We start from the raw sequence: 14929 nt of genomic DNA, 5'->3' as shown, positions 1-14929 counted from the left end.
TATTTATTTTTAAGTTTTTATATTGCTGCCTACTCACTCATGGTAACTGATGGAGGCTTTCAGCAGATAAAAATATAAAATAAGAGAAATAACAATAATAAAATAATAAACCCCCATCCACCATCCATCCTGCTGACAACACACACTCATACCAGCCATTTAAAGGGCTCCATCCCACTCTGGGTTCATATTACATTAAGTATCATATCATAACATGTGTAAGTATAAAATACTTAGCCAAAAGTTACTACCTTTGTATTTTAAGTGCTTAAGGGTAATAACACTGGAAAGGGATATGATCAAAACAGTCAAATAAAAGCTGTATTGGTGTGACTGAAAAGCACCCTACCAGAATAAACAAAAAACAAAAAACAGATGGAGTTTCAATGACACCATCACAGGTTTTTGTACCTTTTTTATTGTACCTTGTTGACACCCTTGCGTTTGACTCACACTTTTTTCCACAATAGATACCAGCAAGGTATAAACATGTTCAGCGTAGACATCCACAGCTAGCTATGGGTCAGAACCAAGCATATATCATGCAATGCATACTCTGTCAATTGCCCCGCTCACCCCATGAGTTCTGCAAAGGTTTCTTTGTATGCTCAAAACAAGGCAACTTAAAGTGAAAGTCACTGACTGGCTCCAAAATGGAAATATCCAAACCACTTGCATTTCTCGAGCTGTAACCCTACCATTGCACTCATTCTAACCCAAAATCTGTTCTATGCTATTGCACTACACAAAAGGAATAAAGGAATATCTTTGACTTACAACCGTTCAGTTAGTGACCATTTGGTACAACAGCACTAAAAAGAGGGGCGTCTGGCCATTTTTCATCCCAAGTGTGAAAAAGAAACTGGGAACAATGTTACGACTAGCAAGATTCAGGCAGTCCTTGGTTAACAAGGGTAATTAGCTCTGGGAACTCCATCTGCTAAGTGATATATGGTCATAAAGCATAATGTTTCATGACCATGCTGGCTTATAATGGCAATTCTAGTTGCGATGGTTAGGTGACTCCTGCACAGTCGATAGGTGTGATGTCACAATTGTCAGCTGTGACTTCCTGCCAGTCTCCTCACTGACTTTGTTGTCAAAAGCTGGCAATGAAGGTGGAAGATGGAGAACTAGTGAATGTGGGACACTACAACTGTTGTAATTACAAGCCAGTTGCTGGGGCCCAAATTGCAATCACATGACTGTGTAGATGCTATGAAAAGTCCAAGGACTGACTGTATGTTTCCTCATTCAGTGCTACTTTAACTTTGGCTGGTTGCTGAGTGATCGATCATTAACCATGGACCACCTGTACTATATTTAACATTTAAAGCACAGCAGACATTTTTCATTCACAGGTCCCACAATGTTCATACCTTTCTCCACTATATCATATTTTAAGTGATCAAGTAACAGAGGCTAGGGCAAAACTACATAGTTAAGGAAATTGATTCTTAACCATTTTTAGTGGGGTTTGCAATGTTTCATGTTATTTGATTTGATTTTTTAACACATTTATATGGCCACCCATCCTAAATCAAAACCCCAGATGGCTCATAATCCTAATTTGATTTCTAAAAGATACTTCATAACATGTAAAAGCAAAAGCAGCATCTGTTAATGACTCATTAAAGGCGATGCTCTTCTGAAGCAACTTTTCAAAACTGAGTTAACACAATCTCATTTTTATGGCTAGGGAAGTAGTTTAACTCACACATGCAGCAGGGTCCTTCCCAAATTTTCCTTTCTTCTATCTACCTATGGCAGTCATTTCATTCTATGGGGAAACAAATCACTATCTCTTCAAAACATTGTTTTTGTGTGAAGAAAAGCTTCTCCTTTCTTATTGATGTATTAATTTATTATTTATTTGTTTGTACTTGTAATTATCCTACAAAGTTATACAATCATAAGACCAGAGAGCTCACATATATAGTATTATGTGAAACGGATCATAGTTATAGTTTTGAGTTTACTATTCTTTTATACAGAATGAAGAGTGTTATTTATCTCAACAACTTATCATATGCAAAGATTTCCATCACACATCCCACTGCCCCACTGAAGGTTGTAATTATATATCTTATTCTTAACCCTAATCTTAATCCACGAAGGACTTTTTAAATTAAAAATGAGGTTATATAAATACCCGATTTCAAAAAGATTCTTACCTTTATCACCCCATCATAACCCGGTATAGTATTGACCTTTGCATTCTTGGCTAACAGTTTGCTTTCTATCTTGTCTCCCATTGCTTGAATGGCATGCATATCTGGTCCTATGAAAACAACACCTTCCGATGCCTGAAGAAACAAAGAAGGAAGAAAGAATATTACAATGGACCTCTTTGAACGTAGTTCACATACTACAAGTAACTTTAACTTGAAACAGTACATTAAAAGTACACATGAGAAGAGAAAGCAAAGATCCCATAATTACTGTTTGTATGAATCAAAACCAGACCAAGGAAAACTAGCTGAAAATTTGATATTTTTATATTTTTGCCTGACTTATCTAACAGCATCTCATTAGTGAGAAAAGGGCAATTAGGTTCATAACTCTGAGATGCCACAAGAACATACTAAGATACGTTATGTAATATAGTTCAGGATTTCATTCTACGTTCTTTAAAATTAACATGACAACTTTTTTTCTTTTATAAGGGCTGAAGATACGCAAAATGGACTTTGAATTTTTTTTCAGAACAAGAGATTTCTAAATACAAACCTTCAAACTAATCAAGAACATCTTCCATTTTAGACTGATGTCTTAAAGAAATACTTGAAAAGCTACAATTATTTTTATGCTATATTGCAGCTTACAAACTCATCTGGATACTTATGGTAATAAAGAATATACTGTTCCATTCAAATATATTAGATGTTATTATGTCAACCCTTAATTATGTTTCCCAATCTACAGACATATATACAATACATAATGGGCTTTTTGGAGAGATGGGGTGCTTGAAAGGATGTTGAATGCTAAGAGGATTATAGTTACAGCTAACTAAGTGTTAAGTAAAATGTGATAATGGCAACAAAAATTGTATAGGTGTCTTTCATAGGGCTTATTATTTAGCTAACTAATAAGATAATAAAACTACTTATTTATTAGTCTGCCCTACTTCAGGCAGAACAAAACAGTCAAGTATATCAAAGAAATGATTTAAGGATATGTCACAAATGCATGTGTATAACTTGGTTTCTTACCACTTGGTTACTATATCTGATTCTACAAATTTAACTTCTGTAAAACTTAGACTGAAACAATACATTTCCATCATACAGATCATGATAGTTCACATCTTTAAGCCAAAAGTTAATAGCAAACAAATGTATGTATTTTTCTCCAAATGTTTTCAGCCCAAACTAATATACTATTCTTACAAGGAGCCGTTACTTGCCATTAAACACATTAAAAAAAAATCTGAGATGGATGGATGGATGGATGGATACAGACAGACAGACAGACAGACAGTCAGACCAATCTCAAACATGGGTGAAGCTGAATTAATGTCATTATTTGAAATAAGCATTTTTTTAAAGTGTGTACCTTCAACAGTGTTCATTCCTGAAAGCTGTTGTGTGGTTTGCCATTGCCTTCTTCCTAGGGCTGGTTTCTGCATCTAATGTGGGACTATAACTGAAAGTCTCTCCGTTTCTAGCCTGATGCCTTAAGCAGTACACCAAACTGACTCTCTTAAATGTTTGTTTGTTAAAAGTTTATGCTGCCCATCTCCCCTATAAGACAACTCTAGGCACTCTTACTTGATGTAATATTGAAGGGAATAAATAAATGCATAAAATAACTGTAAACAACACATGGATTCCCACATTCACTCTTTGTCATAGTCAACTAAAACTAAAAGAGAATAAGAGAGCTGAAATCTTGGAGAATTATCAGACTGATTTAAACAGTTTTTATATTCCAAAAGTCAGAGCATCCAAATCTATTTTTCTTTTAATACAATTGTATACTTTTCCAAACAGAACACTGAAGTAATCAGGAAGTATATAAAAACATGAAACCAAGAGAGAACAAATAATTGAAGTAAATAGAAAATTGCATGCATTCCAAGAAATATTCCCTGTAACGATCAAGCTGGTTACTGATTTAGATAGAAGGAAAGTGAAACATGGGAGGAATTTTCTTTAGATCTTTTCCATATAGGATTTCCTCAGTTCCTGGCAATCAAATCCGTCATAGATTTTTACATGATAAAAGGAATCTGTGGAACTAATCCTAGAAACCTCTTTCTGTTTTCTTGCATAACACCTCCAGGCACAGAAGAGACAAAATGCTTCATTTGCATCCTTAAACATTAGAAACTGAGAATGAACCTTTTCAACTGCAAATGTTATTGCATCTACATTTCCAGAAAGGCGGAAGGGGGGAAGGTTACAGAGTCTACTCAGGTTTGTGTTAACTCATCTCTTTTTTAGTATTACTGATCAATACAAAGAGAAGGCAGGGGCAGCAAAGCCTTAAGAACTCCCAACTTTTTTCTCCCTAAAGAAAAATGAAGAAAGAGATAGAGGGAACATGAAGGATGATAAGCTGAAGAAAGAGGAAATGACCAAAGTAAAAACAGCACAAATATTAACCACGGTAATAGTTTTTCTTTTCTGATAACGTAAGGCCAAGATTTGCTTGTGTAAAATAAAAAATGGCAATGAAGATTAGACCAGACTGAATTAAAAGTATTCGTCTAAGTAAAGAAAAATATCACATACCCATTAAACTTCAAACCTAACCGCATAGAAATGACGAAGCGTAGCTTCAAGGCTATTCCCGAGACACTTTTTGTTGTTCTTGCAATTATAAAATGCTGTCATCAAATTCACTACACTAGTTTCTGTTGAAGTAACTTGGTAATATGGCAACATCAAAGACATTTTAGGAATTGGCTCAATCACAAAATTATGAAGTCGCCTATAGATTAAGTCCAACTATTGGTTGCTTCACATCCATGCACTTTCCATTACAAAAGCAAGGTCCTATGACACAGGAATGCAATTAGGACTGGACAAATATGCCACTTTTACAATTAACAGAAGAAGAAGAATGAAACCTGGAGGAATCAAGATGCCCTATAGCATTTAGCAATTGCACTTAGACTTATATATTGCTCCATAGTGCTTTATACCCCTGTCTAAGCAGTTTACAATGTCAGCATATTGCCCCCCAACAATCTGGGTCCTCATTTTACAGACCTCAGAAGGATGGAAGGCTGAGTCAACCTGTCAGGATCAAACTCCAGGCTGTGGGCAGAGTTAGCTTGCAATACTACATTCTAGCCACTGCACCACCAGTGGAAATAACATCAAGAATCTGGATGAAGATGATCACTACAAATCTGGGCATCCAGCTGACATCATCAAGCACACTAAAGTCAAGAAGAAGAATACAAGTGAATATATCAAGAGAGGAAGATCTTAAAATCCAAAGTCATCCATGTAGCAATGTTGACAGACTCTATTTACCAAGGAGCATAGGCAGGCATGGAAAATCCCCAAACATTTGGAGCACTTCATGAATATAATTGGCATTGACAAAATCGCTATCAATCAATTGCAAAAAGCAGCTTTATTTAAGACAGCTTACATCTTGCAATGATACCTTTTAATAACATCAGACCAATCTGCCTAACCCAGGTCCTTGTGTTGGTACCTTTTTGACTTCTAGTATTTGATCTGGCAAATAGATTGTTTAAAGCAGAGGTGTCCAAACTTGGCAACTGAACTATGGACTTCAATTCCCAGAATTCCTGAGCTAACATGACTAGAGGAGGAATTCTGGGAGTTGAAGACCACAAATCTTAAAGCTGTCAAGTTTGGAGACCTTTGGTTTATAGCAATAGCACTTAGCAAATGTATTGATCAAAATGTAAAGCATATGAATAAAATCCAAGATGTTAAATATATGATCTGAAAGAATGACCACACAATAGTGCATTCCTTAGCATAGTTACTTGAAAACAAGTCATTCAGATAAAGGAGCATTTCTTGCAGAGAACTAATAATAGAAAACACAAAAAGAAAGAAATATTCTGGATTGTTTTAATGTGTTGTGCACACAAGATTTGCTTTTAATTCTGCATCTAACATTATTACATTATAACTTTTTAGATGAAAACAGATATTATTTCTCTCCACTCCCCCCAAAAAGTATAACACTTGCAATTTTACTGAGATTTGCTCACTAGTGTTGAGGTTGAGCTTGGATTACTGAAGTCACGATGATTCAACTTTAGACAGACTTCATTTTACTTTTATTTTGTTATTTAGGACTACACAGTGCTGTTTCTAATAGTCATTTCAGTGCATGACAAACTCCAAGGTTCATTGCTCCTGTACATTTTTCAAATTATTAGCTTCTTAATGCATATGGCTTTAATTTACCTCCTACTGACATCCTTAAATGGTTTTCAAGAATTTTGAAAGTAGAACTACTATAGTTATTCTCCACACTTGGCCTTGATCACTGACACTGAATATCTTAAGTAGTTTCTACAATTAATAGAATGGATGTTCAAACACTTCTACTGCAAAAGCTCAAGATTCCCTTAAAAATAGATTTGTATTTGGATTCCTGTAGTGTGTTTGCTCCATTTATTTCTAATGAGTTCCCAGAAGCATCTGAGACTGCTTCTGTTTTGCAAAAAATAAAAATCAGATGTGATTATCTATTAACATTGCAGATTTTTTTAGTCTTCAGTGTGTAAAATGTGAGCACTATCATATGAAAAAGATTTTTAAACCTAAATCAGGTAAGTAGCACAATCCCTCTTTCTCTAATTATTCTTACTGATAACAATGTATGATGCATTATACTTTATTCAAATGCTGCATTATCAAGGCGTACAGTGGTGTTTAAAAGTTTGTGAGCCCTGTTGAATTGTCAATATTTCTATTGACCTGCAATGTTATCTTTTCTCCCCGAAGAGCTGAAACTAGAAAAAGAGAAGCCAATTAACAAAGGAATCAAAATTGGTATGTGGCTAAAGTATGCTAACCTTTCATTTCAATACATAGTGTGCCCCTCTTGGGCACCAATAACTGCAAATAAACTGGTAGAATTCCTGTTTCTTCCTAGAAGCCTAACTAATTTGAGGATATAACTTCTGCAGGTTATTACTAAAAAGTTAGCAGTTTTCCAAAGATATGAGTCTTTGATAGGATCAAAGAAGTTCTATAATCAAGTAATTCCCATTCATTACGATCTACAAAACTTATAAAGGTGAATAATTAATATTTCAAATACAAAAAATACTTGAGAGTGACTAAAGTGGTCCAAACTTCAGAATGATTTTGATGAGAAAGCAAAGTTTGCTTCAAAACAGTGGTGGGATTCAATTTTTTTTTACTACCGGTTCTGTGGGTGTGACTTGGTGGGCATAGAAGGGGAAGGATACTGTAAAATCTCTAGTCAGACATGGTATTTGCTGGTTCTCTGAACTACTCAAAATTTCTGCTACCAGTTCTCCAGAACTGGTCAGAACCTGCTAAATACCACCTCTGCTTCAAAAGTACTCTGAAGTATAGCAGGCATCACTAAGACTTTTTTGAACCAATAATGTAGCAATAGCAATAGCATTTAGACTTATATACTGCTTCACAGTGCTCTATTGCCCTCTCTAAGTGATTTACAGAGTCAGTATATTGCCCCAACAATCTAGATCCTTGATGGCGAACCTGTGGCACACACGCCATCGGCAGCTGCTCTTCCTGTTTCCAGCATGCAAATGTAAACGAGGCAGCTGGTCTTTGGGTTTCTGGTGCTCCGGTACGTACGCACATTTTGGTTTGGGCACTGAGAACCAAAAAGGTTCGCCATCACTGATCTAGATGAATAGGAAGTGACACAATTGATAGACTTTGAGGAAATTACTATAGGCTGTTATGCTACATTTAAGGAAAGTAATTTTAAAAGTATTACAGTAATTTGAATATTCTAGTCCTGATGTTGGAGTCAATGCATCACCTGAAATCATTACCGCAAAAGCTTGATTTGATGCAACAGACTACACATACAATAAATCAAATTTACAGTGGTATAGATTGTTTGCCTGATGACATTATTAAACATCAATTGTGCAAATGACATAATTTGTATAGTATGTGTGGAATTGCCATTCGAATTGCTTAAATTGAAGTAAATGAAGTCATTGGCAGTATTTGCACATTATCATACATATGACATAAATTGTCACAATGGCATACTTTTGCATTCAATAAATATTTCAATCAATTTAAAGGTTTGACAGTACTTCTACATTATAATTTTTAGACATTAAATAAAAACTCAAAAAAAATAATGTGTAATTTTGAGATATTAATACCTACAGTGAATATTAATTAATAAGTATATTAGATTATATAAAAGTTTAAGGAGAATGTAAATAAAGGAACAACTTATGAGGTATCATTGTTCAAAGTCTGTAGCCAATTCCCATTACATACAAGGAAATAGTATATTCTCATACTCAGATTTTAAAGAAATTGAAATGAGATGATGAAAAATACAAAATTTATTTCAAAGTCACTGTTTTTCAATACGAGAATGACTATGTAAAAATAATAACCTCCCTAATTCAACAAAAGGGATAAGCAAGATTAGTTGTGTGAGTATTCTTATGAACATCTGGTCATGCCTGACAAAGGCGTCGTGGTGAGCCAAAAGACAACAGCACAAGGCTTTTGTATCATGGAGAGTATTATTACTGTTACAGTAGCTGAACTCATTCCCATATCCAGATTCCTTAGTTGTCATACCAAATTTTAATATGTCCTTCTATTTGACAAATGGTAATCTTCTGAAGTCAATCCTTCTTGATCCTAGAACAATAGAATATGGGTAAATAAAGAACAATAGAATATGGGTAAATGTACTAATCGCAGGTATGCCAAATCTGGCAGTTCAAATCTCACTGGCTCAAGGTTGACTCAGTTTCCATCCTCCTGAGGTTGGTAAAATGAGGACCCAGATTGTTTGGGCAATATGCTGACATGTAAACCATTTAGAGAGGATTGCAAAGCACTGTGAAGTGGTATATAAATCTAAGTGCTATTGCTATTTTTTCATAATATGGGCTTATTTTTTAAAAATCCTCTGTATTCTAAATTTGAATAAACATTTCTAAATAACTTTGCTTAAACTTGAATCTTTTTCTTCTATACCTAGGTACACAATAAACACTCTTGACGATATATCCTTCCCTTAAATGTTAACATTGCTTGTTGCTCAAACTGTGATTACTATCCTGTGGACAAAGATGTGTAAATAAAATCTTCAGTCTCATTAGTTGTGACAGATAGAAGTAGTCTTAAAATAGTTAAAAGCATGAGCAAACTCTGACTATGACTGATTACTACAATCTAATTAAAAAATCCTAACAAACCATCCAGATTTTTTAAATTGTTTTAGCTCTAGAGCTTTTGAGTTTTGTTTTGGTTTTAGTATTAAGCAGCAACATGTTAATCAACAGGGATCAAACACTGGTATGATTAGGATTGTGTGGGTGAGAAAAAGCACCACCTCTCAATTATAGAAGCAATAGGAAGAACCCAAAGATAAGCCTCCAAAATAAATAGTACAAACCTTTATTAGCAATTTAAAAATGGGAATGCCACATACCCTGCCTGGAAACAAGGCTACAAACTAAAATTTGCAGAGTTGGGAGTGAATGCTCAAACTTCCTTCTTGCATGGCCACTTCCCAACAATTACGTACAGGGGCCATTGAGAAGTATAGAGAGAGTAGTGGTCTGCATTTTATTTATTTGATTTGATTTCTATAACCTCCCATCTCAACAAGCGACTTAAATGTATTAATCAAATATATTTGATCACTGAGAATTATTGTCATGGATGTTAATAATGGAACCATCAATGGTCTCCATCAGCAGACATTCCTTGGCTATCAAGATCCATAATATTACCAAGCCAACTGACCAAATTAGATGGGTAGAAACAACTGGAAGAAGACAGTCCCTTGGATAACTTGGTTACCAAACCAGAATTAGGTTGTATATTGTCTGATTGTATATTTCTGAAGCTGCAATAAATAAATATATTAAGCTGTTGATGCTCATCTATCAACATTAATGAACATCTCAACACCATATTTTTTGTTTTGTTTTTAGGACAGTAAGACTAGATGCGGTATGTCTAAAATGCCTGTTCAGATCAATCCAGGAAAACAATGCTCTCACAATGTTGGATATGTGTAGGCACTGCACTTGTTGCACTAAATGCTCTGACCTTGCATATGTTGTGCTTTAGCAGTGCATTTTTTTTCATAAGCTTGATAGCCCTTGTGGATGAGGTCATGTCAGGTAGGTCAGTTTTGTGGTTGTATCTATATCAAGCAGCTTCAGACAAGCATTAAGTTTCTGGTCTTCTGAACATAAGTTTTATTGCTATTTAAACTGCTCAGGATTCATATGGATTTGGTAGAATGGAAATACCAAAATAGGTAAATAACAAAGGAAATTGTGTGTGTCTAGTTTAATGAAAAGGAGGACTGAAGGTGACATGGTAGCAGTGTTCCAATAGCTAAGGGGCTGCCACAAAGAAGAGGGGGTCGACCTATTCTCCAAAGCATCTGAAGGCAGGACAAGCAGCAATGGGTAGAAGCTAACTGAGAGAACCAAACTCAAATTAAGGAGAAATTTCCTGACAGAACAATTAATTGGTGGAACAACTTGCCTCCAGAAGTTATGGAGAGATTGGACAATTATTTGTTTGAAATGACACAGGGTTTCCTGCAAAAAATTGTAAAAAAGCAAAAATTGACCACTTTTTCTGAAAGTTAGTTAGTAAAAATATTGTAATATTTTTTCTATGTAGACAGTGCATTAGTTCCAATATAGATCCACATGTCTAAACAGAGTATTAAAAGCTCTGGCTCATTTTTATAGGATTATTGTGTTCAATTTTAATAAAAAGTGATGAACTTTCCGATAAAGATTTTTTAAAATTATGTTAGTTTACAGCAGTGGTAGTCAACCTGATCCCTACTGCCCACTAGTGGGCGTTCCAGCTTTCATGGTGGGCGGTAGGGGTTTTGTCCCCTACTTTATAAATCACCATTACTGTGGAACCAGTGGGCGGTTAGAGTAAACTTTACTACTAACAGAGATACGAAAGTGGGTGGTACGTATAAAAAGGTTGACTACCCCTAGTATATAGTATTAAAAGACAACATAAAGCAGGTATAATGCTGTATTTTTTAATTCTTCTATGAAAATACAAAATGAGGACAAGGTACTGATACAATTCCCAAAGGGACTCAAGTCAACTCATGCATCAATTTTGTTAAATCTGAAAAGGTTGAAATTTCTAAGAAAGTTATTTCAAATAAAATAGTGCATTACTTGTGTTTTCTAATAATATACTTAGAAAAAAAAGATATTTCAGGCTTTTCAATGACTTCCTAATGCAGCACCCCATACAGAACAATACTGCAATGTTTATTTATTATTTCAATACTGATATATGTTATCAATAAAATATAGTTAATTTTGATATTTTCAGACAAAAGGCAATGGTATTTTTATATATCTCCTGTACCAGGAAAACATATCTAGCTTATGCAAACATTTGAAAAAGAAAGACAAAGGCATATTTTTAAAAAAGAATGTTTTTTTCAGATCATTAATTTTGTGCTAATTCAGGACTTTATTTTTATTCACTACTTCAATTTCAAAGTTGCTTAACTCCAAAATGACTCTTAGTGGCTTATTTAAAAAAAATTAAAAGCAACATATGTATATCTAAGAAAAAAAAACCAAAGAAACTTATGTGTTGTTCAGATCAATTAAAAAAATAATAAAGCTGTGCCAATGATTGTCACAAACAGTAATGCCTAGATAGGCGTGCTCAGATCATCAGTATCATACCCTGTCAACACAAGATTCCTCCAGTTCATGCCACTTGTCTTCCGCACGATGTATATGCCGTCAAATTAAACATGCTACCACAAGCTAGTACTATCAGGCCAAATAGGAGAATCAAGTCCCAGAGAAAAAATTCTGTAGGATCTCTAAACTTTCTAATTTGATCCCAGGGAGCTGCAAAGCTTGTTAAATCTTTTGTTTCTTCGATCCTCATAACAGACTTTACTTACAGTTGGGGTGGGGGAGAGGAGGGAGTAGAGAGAATCAGCCTAGTAGACATTGCTCTGTTGTCTTGCTTTGTCTCCAATAAGCTGGACTTCCACGTTCAGAGAAGGATTAGCAGGAGAGAAAAGTTAAGGAGGATGGCTATAAAAGTAGTAACAAAAGGAGATTTAAAATAGGATATCCCACCTGCCATAATTTTATAGGCTTTATCTTTTTATTCTCAAAATGCTCCATGCAACACTAATCAGTTATCTATTGGAAACTTCAGGACCTACTGAAAAGCCTGGCAGGGTATTTGGCTTTCAATTCTTCTACTCTGTTTATTCTCAATACGAGTATGTTCAACAGCCTTAGAAAAAACCCTTGAACAAGAACAGTCACTTAGCAATGAAATGTAAATTACTGACATGGGCTGCAGCTTGGACTTGCCACTGCTAATGAGTGCAGTAAAAAGGGAAACCGCACACTAGATTACTATAACCTTTTCACTTAACCCTATGTGTGCTGAAAGGTACAATTCAGCCCATAACAAGAAATTCCACACAGCAGCTTTTTATTTATTCCAATAATTCATATACAGTGACTGCTCATCAGACTCTTGGTGGATTACAGTATTATAATATTAAAACACAACATAACAAGCAAACAAAAAAAAACATGTTAGTTGCTGTTCCCCAATTAATAGTCTTCCCCTCTGTGTAGAAAAGGACTGTTTTCACCACTTCTGTAGGGTAAAAGGAGAGCAAAGTTGATCGTAGGTGCCAGGCTGCTGGAGAGCAAAGGGGATACCCCAACTCTCTTGATCTCTTAAGGAGTGGGTATTGGCTGCCTTCTGTTCTGGCTATAGCAGTGGTCACCAACTGGTGATCCGTGGACCACTGGTCCACAGAAAAAATATCTGCATTTTTTACATTGCACTAAATCAGGGGTCCTCAAATTACAGCCCCTGGGCCGAATACATGCAATAAATGTTTGTGTTGCTACAGAGTGTTTCTCCCTTTGGGGACTTTTTGTGTGGGTCGGAGGGGGGCAGAAGTTCCAACTTGGGGCCTGCTTCAGCCTCCTGGTGCTGGGCTTTGGGTGAAGGCTGGAGGCTGGAGGGAAGTGCTGCTGGTAGCGAAGAGCCGGAGGGCCTTTTTCCAGTGGGACTGCTTCATGGCCTGGAACTGGCTGACCATCTCAGCCCGCTGAGCCTCCAGACACCAGTACCTGGCCTTGCAGTCCTGCCAGACTTCCCTCTGCTTGGAAAGCCTATGCTCATAGTCCTCTGTGAGGTGCTTCTGCTGAGCCTCCTTCTCGGTCAGATCCAATTTGAACTGAGCCAACTGTTTTGCCAACTCCTTCTCATGGTGGATGCTTAGCTCCAACAACTGCTTCCTGTTGAGGCCCTAAGGAGCCCGGGCGAGCTGGCAAGGAATGGCGGGGAGGGGTGAGTAGAAGCTGGTGAGGTGCCCCTTGAAGTGAATGACATCAAGTTGTCCATGCCCACCTCAGTCAAATGACCACCTAGCCACACCCACCTAGTCAGTCATTAGACAGATAATATTAGTGATCTGCAGGATTAAAATTATGAATTTAGTGGTCCCTGAGGTCCAAAGGTTTGGTGAGCCCTGGGCTATAGAGTGTAGAATGGATATATAGTCTAGGAACAAGGACGCAAGCCATAAAAGGCTTGATAAGCAATCACCCTTAAGTTGAAGCCTACCAGGAACCATCACATCCTCTGCCAAATAAACATTATTCTTCTGAACATACATACACACATTCTAATTAATGCACACCCTTGAATTCTGTGCCAGCAACACATTTTTGCTCATCTAGGGCAGCTTGACATAAAGTAAAATGCAATAGTCTGAGAGATAACAAGAGAATAGATCACTGTTGTTTGGCATTACTTGATCCAAGAAACAATCCAACTAGCAGACAAATTAGAGCAGGCCAAACACTCTTCTGGCCACACCCTTCATCTGTTCTTCCAGCACAGGGGTGTCAAACTCACGTCGTCACGGGGCATCATGTGACATATCGGGATTGTTTTTCCCGTCGCTAAACTGGGCGTGGGCATGGGCGTGGCCACCACATGATGCATCTGGCCTGCAGGCCAGGAGTTTGACAGCCATGTTCTAGCAGAACCTCCAGGTTGTACATCTTTTTCTTTAGGAGGAGTACAGTCCTACCCAGAGCAATTTATGTAATGTGCATGGACACAAGAGTAAGTCTGCCTTGCTGGGATTGAGCCTGCATGTTCTGTCCATATAGATATTCCACCACCCATTGCCTCTAGTCACTAGGTAAAGACTTCTGCTATATCTCCTCCAGAAGTCTGGCCAAAGCCATGGAGGAAGAAAGCAAGGATGGTTACATAAACAGCACAAACATCAGCTTAGTTCTAAAAGGAGAGGAGGAACCAGAGATAAATCAAACCTTGATTCTCTTTGCTGTAAGGGAGGGGGGGGGATAAATTCTTTGATAGTTAGAAGTTTCTGAGGAATCTTTCAAGATTCTGTTGTTGTCCTTTCAAAAATAAGAGTAGAGTTCTAATAAACTTTTTGCCATTTTGTTTCCCAGCCTGTCTACCCAATAGGGTCTTGCTTGGTGTGATGAGAGAGAATAAAACTGTCAGCATATTGATATTTAACCCAAACAACAAATTACTTTCCCAAACACCTTCACATAAATGTTAAATAAGATGGCGTCTCTAGGGCTCTCATCACAAAACTGCCCAAGAGTTCAATCCATCTCTGAAGTTGTTGTTACAGGAAGAAAAAAAAAATCAACAGCATTATGTAGCATTATGCT

The 14929-nt window shown here is 36.6% G+C and overlaps 1 protein-coding gene across 3 annotated transcripts in view; it reads right to left on the bottom strand.

The window, feature by feature from the left end:
• The window catches only part of PCCA (propionyl-CoA carboxylase subunit alpha), a 228113-nt gene that overhangs the window by 161063 nt on the left and 52121 nt on the right, over window positions 1-14929 (bottom strand). For all 3 annotated transcript variants that reach the window (XM_087937924.1, XM_087937925.1, XM_026708397.2), the window contains one exon: window positions 2175-2306. In XM_087937924.1, the coding sequence (XP_087794050.1) occupies window positions 2175-2306 (132 nt within the window). The remainder of the gene's footprint in view (window positions 1-2174; window positions 2307-14929) is intronic.

This window comes from Pseudonaja textilis, chromosome 8, assembly GCF_049901715.1.
Source record: "Pseudonaja textilis isolate UNSWEBS1 chromosome 8, rPseTex1.2, whole genome shotgun sequence".
Taxonomy (NCBI): domain Eukaryota; kingdom Metazoa; phylum Chordata; class Lepidosauria; order Squamata; family Elapidae; genus Pseudonaja; species Pseudonaja textilis.
This window is presented reverse-complemented; position numbering and strand designations above follow the sequence as displayed.